The sequence below is a fragment of the Myxocyprinus asiaticus genome, chromosome 1 (assembly GCF_019703515.2).
Source record: "Myxocyprinus asiaticus isolate MX2 ecotype Aquarium Trade chromosome 1, UBuf_Myxa_2, whole genome shotgun sequence".
Taxonomy (NCBI): domain Eukaryota; kingdom Metazoa; phylum Chordata; class Actinopteri; order Cypriniformes; family Catostomidae; genus Myxocyprinus; species Myxocyprinus asiaticus.
In genome coordinates this window covers 58,981,919-58,993,684 of record NC_059344.1, presented here as the reverse complement: position 1 = coordinate 58,993,684, position 11,766 = coordinate 58,981,919, and the positions used below count along the sequence as shown (strand labels likewise).

The 11,766-nt window shown below is 35.2% G+C and overlaps 1 protein-coding gene across 1 annotated transcript in view; it reads left to right on the top strand.

Moving 5' to 3' along the window:
• Positions 1 to 1,024: 1,024 nt before the first annotated feature.
• LOC127417151 (copine-7-like) overlaps positions 1,025 to 11,766 on the top strand; it is an 88,715-nt gene continuing 77,973 nt past the window's right edge. Inside the window, exons 1-2 of the mRNA XM_051657313.1 lie at positions 1,025 to 1,055; positions 5,631 to 6,185. Coding sequence (XP_051513273.1) covers positions 6,012 to 6,185 — 174 coding nt within the window. The 5' untranslated portion in view covers positions 1,025 to 1,055; positions 5,631 to 6,011. The remainder of the gene's footprint in view (positions 1,056 to 5,630; positions 6,186 to 11,766) is intronic.

Sequence of the window (11,766 nt, the reverse complement as noted above, 5' to 3'; positions counted from 1 at the left end):
GTTAATAAACTGAAATGCTTAAATCATAAAAATAGGCTAAAATATGTTTTGAGTGTATTACAATGATGTATTATTCCATACGTCGAAGAATTGTCGAAACGAAATAATTTTCCTTTCAGGGAGTGAACTGTGAACTTTTTAAGCACTTTATTCTGCTTTGTTGTTTGTCAGCATGGAGATTTTAAAATGTCAACCCTGCAATCATGAGTTTGTATAGTATAGATTTGATAGTTTTGATTATGACATTGTTGTGTCTTGAGCTTAAAGAAATAGTTCACCCAAAAATGAAAATTCTCTCATCATTTACTCACCCTCATGCCATCCCAGATGTGTATGACTTTCTTTCTTCAGCTGAACACAAATGAAGATTTTTAAAAGAATATCTCAGCTTTGTAGGTTCACACAATGCAAGTGGTGGCCAGAACTTTAAGCTCCAAAATGCACATAAAGGCAGCATAAAAATAACCCTTTAGACTCCAGTGATTAAATCCACGTCTTCAGAAGCGATATGATAGGCGTGGGTGAGAAACAGATCAATATTTAAGTTCTTTTACTATAAACCTCCACCTTTGACCACCCCCAACCAGTAGGTGGCGATATGGTTGAAGAATCTGAATCGCCAAAAGACAAAAGAAGAATGTGAAAGTGAAAGTGGAGATTTATAGTAAAAAAAGGATTTAAATATTGATCTGTTTCTCACCCACACCTATCATATCACTTCAGAAGACATGGATTAAACCACTGGAGTCGAATGGATTACTTTTATGCTGCCTTTATGTGCTTTTGGAACTTTAAAGTTCTGGCTTTGTATGGACCTACAGAGCTGAGATATTCTTCTTAAAATCTTAATTTGTGTTCTGCAGAAGAAAGAAAGTTATACACATCTGGGATGGCATGATCAATTTAGGGTGAACTATTCCTTTAAATTAATTTCAGCGCTGCTCTTCAACGTAATATGACGGCAAAGCCAAACTAACGGCAGCATCATCGGCGGTGGGCACGTCTCAGCCCTTTCCACAGACACGGAGATTCAGTGGAGCGCAGAGCAACAGCAGGTAAGAAACTCGCGCTCTTATTTACACGGGCTAGATTACATGTTTGTTGTTGGTCATAAAGAAAGGTGAAAGTTTTAGTGGTATTTGCCTACTATCTAATGCAGTTTCTCCATACGTGGGTAGCTTGTTGATAAAAGCATTAGACAAAACATATGAGTGATTACTTGTGATATCTTGCCAATGATATAGTCTTTTCAGAAAGTAGAAGACAAATAAACACTATTCAAAAATCAACACTTGGGCCACTTAATAAAGTTTGATAGTAAGTAATAATAGTATATGTGGGATAATTGCTGGACAAACATGTGGTACTGACACTGAGAGATCATGTACATTAAATTAAACTTGACTCTTGTTAATAATAATAATAATAATAACAATATGTTTCATTTATATAGCGCCTTTCCAGAGCTCAATGACGCTTTACAATAGTAACAATAATCCATACACAATGAACAGTCACAAAAACACAGTTCAGATATTGCAGTCACTAATCTATTATACTATTAATGTATTAACATTCGCCTTTTCGCACTATTTGAACGTACTCTACTATTGCCCTTCATTATGTATTGTCAATATAAATTAACGGATTTTTTTTGCGTAAAAAGATAAAAAAATAAAAAAGAAAGAAAAGTTTGACGTCTTCCAGTTTACTAACTTAATAGCTACTATTTAACCATGTAAAAGCGTCAGTATCTGCGCTTTCATTTAAGCACGTAAGGTAAACATGTGCTATATGAGCTATATACGTCTTTGACGTCTTTGAGCGTCTCGCTCTGGAGCAGCACGTTTTTTAGACGCGGTGTCAAGTTAAAAAAATGTGCTTCAAATGTTAAAAACTCTCCTCGAGACATCTTCGTTCTGCTCTATTCGCGAAGCTGCGTCTAAAGTTTTTAAGCGCAAGGACGCGTTCGGTGTGAACGGCTTCTAAACGCGTTTTTTTTTTTTTTTTTTTGCATCCATCTGCGTTGTTTTTCTAGGTAAACATGCGATGTACTGACTCCTTTCACCCTCGTTACACCAGAACGATTCTAAATGACGCGCGGACAGCACGGACCAATCAGCTGTGAGCTCGAGTAGACTTCTCAACCATCAAATGGGCGAATAACCTGCATCATGCTTTATTTAAATCCATCGGTATAAACATTTACTTATTGTAGAATTATTATAGTAATTGCTGCTAAAAGCCTGTTTTAAACAAGAAGTATTTAAATTAGTAGACCACCAAAAACATCTCGAGTTGGCTCTAATAGTCAGAACCGATTAAAATAGTTAACGAGTCAAAATGCATGGCAGATTGATTGACATGTTTGATATTTAGTAAGTGGAATCATTTTATTACAGATGGATGGGATAATAAAGCGGCTGGAGTAGCTCTGCAGCGCGTCAGCCATAGAGCTGACGCTAACACACTCTCATGGCGAAATCGTCAGGATTCGTACGACTTTTCTAAATTTGGCTAATTCGTATGATACCGTGCGACTGCACTCGTTTGAACTCCTACGACTTTCACTACAGCCAGTGACATCGCTGGACATCGTTTCCATCTAATATGCGACAGTTGCTTGCTTCTGTCACACACAACAGCTTCCTATCATGTTTACAAACTCTACTGATTGGTTAAGTTTAGATAAGGGGTTTGGGTAAGGGCATAATATTAATAAGTATGTCCTTAACACCTGGTGCGCGGAACTCACGCTTCCGCATTAGACATCTGGGAATTTGCACTTGATGAAGTCGTACGAGTTTATGCGAACAACATCGTGCGAGACCATACGAAATAGCCAACTCGTAAATTATGTACAACTTTTCATGAGATCGGGTTGGTCGGCGCTATGCACCGCAATGGACGCTTTCAGTACAGACAGCATCATTGATAATCATGAGAAAGAGATGTTTTTGGCACAACGCTCGCGTCCGATGTATACAGGGGGTGGGTTGCACCAATAAGGATTAACCTTAAACTGAGATTAAATCAAGGTTTATCTAATAATTCTGTTGCACCAAACTTTAAACCTTGTTTAAATATAATCATGGTTAAATTTAAACCATCATTTTAATCACTGATCTGTTAATCAGTGTTTTGAATTTAAGTGGTGCAACACAAAATCCTAGATCAACAAATCTTTGATTAGCTCTAAACTCTTCTTAATTTAATCCTTATTGGTTCAACCCACCCAGGGTGTTTTACCGTTGCGCCACACCTCGCTGTTATTTCAGGAGCGCCACGTTTTTTAGACGCCGTGTCAAGTTAAAAAAAGTACACAGATTTTTTTTTTCCGTTGGTTTTACATAATTCAATTATGGATATCGGTTCCACATATTGAAAATGAGTTTCCTTAATATGAAATGAAAATGTAGGCTCTACTTAAATGTTTTGTGTTGCATAAACGCAACGGAATTAAGTTAATCACACTTAAATCAGATCTGTCCAGATTACTCCACTCAACTTCACAGTTTGCTGCTAGATAGCAACAATACATATTAGCATATTATATATATATTTTTGTTCAGTATGACAAGGATGGTGCTGTTGAGGGTACACATATTGTTCAGCAAATTACATTGTTGTAAATCACCCATCCTCGACCTAACCATTAGCTTCACTCTTCTCCACAATGGTAACCTCTGAAAAATATCCACCATCCTGGTCCGTCCATGACAGAAACTCCTCTAAATCCCATGATAACAGAACATTAAATACTAAAAAGTCTCCTACTTCTTTCATTTTGTGTAGAAATACATTAAAATAACACATAATTTCAAAATTTACTCTCCCAATCCAGTCTCATGCAGAGCATGCTGGGAAATGTACTTAGATGCAACAAATCTTTTTCACATAGTCCCAAAACAATTGGATGAAGTAAACATAGTTGGATTGTACACAATGAAATGAAGTTGAGGCCAAATACTAAAGAATTGTGTTGGATTAACTCAATTTAATTAAATAAATTGAGAAAGCAGTAAAAATCATGTTGAGTGAACACTACCTGTTAGAAGTCTGAATCAATCTGATCATTTCATATCAATGTAATTATATTACTTTTTTATGACTGTGTTGAATTTTACTTGGACTTTACACAATATAATTATGTTCTCATCTCAAACATAAATGTATTAGGTTGATTTTAAGTGTACTGTTTTAGTATATTCAATAGTGCTGCTTTCCATTTTATTTCAGTGTAGTCCAACCAATAAAAACACGTCTCGAGACACTTGTGTTCTGTTAAATGTGCCACAGTGTGAATGGCCCCTTTGTTTCAAGTGTTTAACATTTGATCATGCAGATTGCCTCTCCCGTACAATATTCAACTACTGGTTACAATTGTTGCCAATTTTTTAAAAAATTAATAATATTTTAGACACAAGGGGTTTGAGATGATGACATTAGTATAACGCAAAATAAATAACCTGAAATAACAGTAATCTCTATGCTGGATTGGCTTGATTGAGTTGAGAAAAGTGGATGTACAGTAGATGAAAAAGGAGCTGTCCATGATCTGTGGTGCTGAAGCACAAGGACTCTCCGCTTTGCGAATGAGAGCTATTCACTGACTTTACATTTTGTTGATTTGATAATGTACAGGGCGACTAGCTAACGTATAATCTACATAATTCGATATATATATATATATATATATATATATATATATATATATATATATATATATATATATATATACTGTGGTTTATATATATATATATATATATGTTTTAAGTTCACACAGTACAAGACAAACACTGTGTCTGCATTGTACAGATTACACATTGTTTGACATATTTAAATTAAAAACGGTGAATTTCGCCAAATGGTGAATATAGTTTGCACCCTTGGACATTACTGTTGGTCGATACAACATTTCAATCATAAAACAGTGGTCAAATATTGCATGTTTAGTTAGATAATTACATTTTACATGACACTAACACTCTTAACCTGAACTGCTTGCTGATGCGCGTCGCTGGAATATAAATAATCCATGAGGTTCCTGTTTAGCTTCTTAAACTTGAGTCCCGCCTTCATTGATTTGATTGGCTATTTCAAATGACATTGAAGAGCGTTGTTAGACTACAGAGCACGCTAAAAAATTACACCTTTTTCATTTAAACCATTGTGTTATTCCTGCAACAACTTAAATACAATTAGACAGTGGTGCATAATGGACTGCAGCAGAAAAGCAACAAGGATATAAATTATTGGTGGGGACAATCTGGCCATATCTGATTATTGGAGGGGACTTGTCCCCCTCAATGTATATTGTGGTTACGGCCCTGCTCTTGGCTTCTCTTCCTGCAGGACCTTAATCCCTTTTGGTTAATGCCCTTTTTGCATATCATATTAAGTTCAACACATGCATGGATTTTGTCTGCAAGTATTTATAAACCTATTGTAATTCCATCATTACCTTACTTCAGTAAAGAATTTAGAATATATGATAGCCATCTTTTTTCTGCAGTGATAATGTGGTTTCAAAATGCTTTCATCCATTAATGCAATAAAAGTGAAAGTAAATCATTACAATGTACTTCCTGTGAAATTTGTGTTTCTCACACACAGTTATTTTTTACTAGGGCTTCTTGGTGGAAAAGGCTGAAGATATCATCTGGGGTTTTCTCCATCATGTTGAAATACTAATGGATGTTTCTTCTTTACAACATCCCAATTGATTCCTTTCAATCGGAACCACTCCCAGCAGCCGTTTCTCTGCTAGAGTGAATCAGACATCAGATATGTCAATCTGTAAAGAGCTTTAAATTGGACTGGCACAGACACCTTTGCAAAGACATTACAATAATTACAATTAAAGGTTGCATTAAAAGCTAGACTCCCTGCATGGGTGAATACTGCTTCAATCAAACTGAAGCTACTCAAGATCACCACGATTTCATCTTTGCTTTGACACCTTTGTCTCTCGTCTCCGGCTGGTCCTCTGCACTCCACACCCTGTCAGGATGAGTGACTCACAGGAAGCGACATCCCCGGTGGCAGGCATCGGAGGACCTGCTGCTTGTGTTTCCAAGGTGGAGCTGCGTGTGTCCTGTAAGTCCCTGTTGGACCGAGACACGCTCAACAAGTCTGACCCCTGCGTCATTCTTATGGTACAAAATCAAGGCCAGTGGACAGAAGTGAGTTTTCATCTTTCCTTTTTGATCAGAGCTTGTTATTTTCTCTAATTCAAAGGCATGTTTATGATGACAATGCTGTCATTTTCTGCACTATGGGTGGATTAATTTTACAATATTACTGATTCAATTATAAATAGTGGTCGACCGATATGGTTTTTTTTAATGGCCGATACTGACGCACATATCTAGAGAGCAAGGTGGCCAATGGCTGATATACTGTAATCGTGATATATGTAAATCAATTTAAAGGAATATTTTCCCCCAAAATGATAGTTCTTTAGATAATGATAATTCTAATATTATGACTCTCTTTCTTCTGTGGAACACTAACAAAGATATTTTTAAGTATGTATGATGTGTTTTTTTCCATACAATGCAAGTCAATGGGGGTCAAAACTTTCAAACTCTAAAAGGCATATAAGGTGTAATAATATATAGGTAGCATAAAGGTAAAAGTAATCAATTTGAGTGGTATATTACACATTCTCTGAAGCAATACAATCGCTTTGGGTGAGAAACAGATCAAAATCACTTCAGAAGACATGGAATATACCACTCGAAACATACGGACTACTTCTATGCTACCTTTATGTGCTTTTTGGGTTTTGTATATTTTGATTCCCATTGATTTGCACTCTATTGGTAAAAAAAAAAAAAAAACACTGTACTATATAGGGATGTCCCGATTCCGATACTGGTATTGGTATCGAATCTGATACTGTGCACATGTTCTGGTACTGGTACTCGTAAAAATGATCCCATACCAAAAACCGATACAATCTGGCGTGCAAATGTCATTATGTAATCATTCAGCCCACAAATTAAAATCACGTTATGTCCTAGTGAGATTATTTAACCGCAAAAGCTGCGATTTAAGGAGATAAATATATAGTTTACATGTAATTCTTGTGAATGTGTGGAGACAGCTGCTCATACCTGTTAAAGCTCCTCCAAGGCTCATACAGGGAATACACCATCATGAGCATCTCACTCTCTGTTTGTAGCAGATGACAGTAAACAGAGTGCAAATTCACGTTGTAGCATGAGCACATACAGAGTACATACTTATTTAATTAAATAGCAGCCTTTAGCAGTTTAATAATCACTTTGAGTCACGTAGTGACTGGCTTTTCCAGAGTGGGAAGCTGCGGTCATAACTTCAGAGCTCCTTGGTCAAAACAACACACTAAAACTTAAAAATAAAAGCTCAGTCAAAAAGTACATTTATAGGAAAAAAGTATGACAGAAATACTGTATATCACCACTATAAAGTTATGTAATATTCACTGTAATACTATTACTACTACTAATACTACTATCAATTTTTGATTTACGATCAATTTTGTTTGAACTACTCCTTCAATGTAAACAAAACACTTATATTACACAATATTTACTCAACATTGGACATTTTGTTTGGTTCAACATAATTCAATTGTGGACATTGGCTACACACAATGAAAACGAGTTTCCTTAATATGAAATTAAAAATAAGGCTCCACTCAAATGCTTTGTGTAGCAAAAACCTAAATGAATTGAGTTAAGTTTAATTAAATGTGGCCTGTCCAAATATCTCCATAGAACCTTGCATGTTGTTATTAGTTAGCAACAATACACTGCAACAATATACCTTAGCATTTTACATATATCTTTTTGTACTGTTTGACAAGTGTGGTGCATCTGAGGGTTTTCTTATCCCCAAGCAATCATTATATTGATGATCTCTCAGTAATTGCTTCATGTTTAAAGCAATTCACTCTTCATGTAGGGAGCAATATTCCAATCCTCGACCTAACCATTAGCTCCACTCTTCTCCACAATGGGAACCTACAAAAAAATCCAACATGACAGAAACTCCTCTAAATCCTAACATAACAGAACATTAAACCCTTACAAGTCTCCTACTTGTTTCATTTAACACAGAAATACATTAAAATAACACTTAAATTCAAAACATACTACCTCAAATTAGTCCCATGCAAAGCATTTCAGCAATACATTGATGCAACAAATATTATTCATGTAGTCCCAACACAACTGAATTAAAGCGATAGTTCACCCAAAAATGAAAATTCTCTCATCATTTACTCCCTCTCATTCCATCCCAGATGTGAATGACTTTCTTTCTTCTGCAGAACACAAATGAAGATTTTATAAGAATATCTCAGCTCTGTTGGTCCTTACAATGAAAGTGAATAAAATTTATTTTAATTGTACTAGTATGCCATTTTTTTAATAGAGCTGCTCCCCCCCCCCCCTCCCCCTTATTTTTTTTAAAATGCTCTAAAAAATATTAGAGAAAAATACATATTGTAGATTTAGGAAATAACACTAGGGCCATGTCCACATATACATTTTTGGTTCAAATGCATTTTTCTATGTTTAGGAATGACCAGTTCTGTTAATCGGCCAATCGGGCACAGTTATCTGCTCATGATGGAAAGGCTGATAATCTCAAATGGCCAACCATTGGTCAATTAAATGGCCTGGACTATAAATCGGCCTATAAATAATTATAAATAAATGTACATTACATTTTTGAATTTCAAATGAGTAGTTCCGCAACATCAGCCATTGTTTCTTTCTAAAAGCCTCTTAATGATTTAAAATTAAGAGGCTTTGTTAAAGGCCAAGGCAGTCTTTGGTTAGAAAATGTTGGATTGTTATAGTTTTGCACAATGTCTTCAGTTGACATTCTGATGGCAGGGCTTGACTGAAGGTTGACTGGACTGTTCAATGTATTAGTGAGGGGGGAGTGGGCACTTTTGGGATTGAGTTTGAAGCAGAGAGAGCGACCACGCTGTTTTTTTTCCCTCTGTATCAAAGCAGTCAATGTAAGAAAAAAAAAATTATCTGGAGCCACAGCGGTGGTTCTGAAGACAGCTCGGCAAAGCTGCGAAGCTGTCTGCATCAATGAGTCAGGCTGAAGGATGAAATCTTAATCCTGGCTCCATTATTCCAACAGCTGTGTCACGTTCAACATCACAGCGAACAAAGTGAGAGATGCCACTGCAGTTCAACTGCGGCAGAATGGCTACAGCATTGTTTGTCTTTCAAAGATTCAGCTTTAAAGAGGGGCCAGATAACGCAGTAAAATGAAAATATAAGAAATCATGCACGTATTGTTGCAGACACTTTACATGAATCATCACTGCCTGATTCATCAACTTAACTTCAGCTTCAGCTGCTCAACTGCTTAATGTACAGATTTAAGTCAAACTTTAGATAATTTTAGCTTTTGAAATGTATAATGTATAATGTTTACATTTTGTGGCTATACTTTTAAAACTCTGTATATTAAACACTGTACTTCCATTTGTAAGCGCCTTACTGTAATAGTGATTTTTAAATTAAATGAGGTATGAGTCAAAATTATTTTCTGTGGTTATCTAATTATGTTTTATAATAATTGCTGTAGATTAAGCTTAAAAAATAATTATAATCTTTGTATTGAACATGGAATACTCCTTTAAAATTGAAATTTCTCATGGATTTACATTGTTAGAATGTTGCCATTTAAAATCTAATCGAAAGTCATCGTTAAATCATCATGACATCATCATAATATTTGCATACTGAATTCTAATTGGTGTTTTATTTCCTACATCTATTTAAAAGACATTCATTGTCTTTTGAAAAGATTCAATTTTAAGGTGGGGCCTCATAGGACAGTGAGATATTGTTGTGAACACTCATCACTGGCATGGTTTGCCAAGAATTGTTTGACCATCAACATGAGTTGTGTCTCTTGAAAGAATTGATTTTGTTGGACATTTCCATGTGCTGAAAAAAACAAACAAACAAAAAAACAGGTCTGTATTAAGAAGAATAGCTGACGATGACATGGGTGCTTCATCTTTGTCCATTTTAAAGTAATTGGCTCTCTGCAGTGACTTTTTCCTTTGCAAGTCTTCTGCATAACACATTTCAGTCCTTCTCTTGATTTAAAGCTATTTGAAACACACATTGAAAGCAGTAGCAAACGAAGATGAGTAGTGTAGAAAGAATTGTTATGCTCTGCCCCAAGCGTTCTGATCAGTGTGGATAAGACAATCATAAAGCTAAATGTATTCTCTTCACACTGTGCGATGATAATTAAGTCTGACTGCGCCAACAAGTTGTTTAAAAACTGATGGTTTGCGATGCATTATAGTGAACATGATTAGTTGGATGATGTGGAGTGTTTGTAGTGGATTTGCTGATGGGAGTGCTGGTGAATGACTGGTTGAGCAGCCGTTTTGTCACAATGCCAACAGTGCTGAAAAGACATTGAGTAAATATTTGCTAGAACAGAAAACAAATGAATGATAAAAAATAAAAATAAAAATCAATTACATGTTTTGCTAATTTTTTCTGCTATTAGGGTAATTCTATTTGCCATGTTATAGTTGAATTCCCTCTGTTTTTACAGTCTGAATGGTTAGTTATAACTTTTCTTGAATATTATGGGCTCAACACAAGTTAAGCTCAATCAATAGAATTTATGGCATAATTGTGATTACAACAAAAAATAATTTCGACTCTCCCCTCGTTTATTAAAAATAAAAGATATTACAGTAAGGCGCTAACAATGAAAGTAAATAGGGCCAGTCCATAAATGCTAAAATACACATAGGCCTAATTTAAAAAGTATAGCCATACGACATAAACCTTATACATGTAAACACGATTTTAGTGTGATAAAATCGCTTACTAACCTTATCTGTGCAAATTTATATCCAATATTACAACTGTATTACAACAATTACAACCCTGTATTGGGTATAACTTTATTCAGATAAGGTTAGTAGCAATTTTATAACACTAAAATCATGCTAACATGTATAATCTTTTCATCTTGTGGCTATGCTATTAAAACAATGTGTATTTTAGCATTTATGGACTGGCCTTGTAAGTGCCTTACTGGAACTACAATTTATTTTATTTTATTTTAAATAAAGGAGGGACGATTTAAAATGATTATTATTATTATTTTTATGGTGGAAATCAACATTATGCCACAAATGCTGTTATTTGAGCATAACTTTTATTGAACCCAGAACATTCCTTTAAGTTATGTAACATCATTATATATAGAAAGTGGTATTTAAAATTGTAAATATACAATACTGATTGTCTGTGACATGATGCAGCATTGCAGAAATTTTTATTCTGTTTTCACACTGTCTAGGGATGTCTTCTGTACTGCAACAAAGATAATGGCAGGTTTACCTATGTAATCCTCCGTGTGCACAGAGTAGATCTATATTTGTCAACCATTTGTTAACCATCTCCACAGACTGACAAAATAAAGTTTCTCTCAAGCTTACGTTCAACATGGGGAGACAAATTAATCAAAGTGTAGAGAAATGCCTGCTGAGATTTCACGCAGCCTTATTAGAGGTGCCAATATGGTTTTAACTATACTGTAAGCAGCATAGAGAAAATATAGATACAGGTCATTCTGATTGAATATATCATTTGCATGTTTTTAGACTGTCAGTGCAGCCAAAGAGAAGTTGTTTTTATATAATTTATGATTCCAATCTTTTTTGTCAACTTTTATGACCCTGACATACCAGGTTGCATTTCACTGGAACTG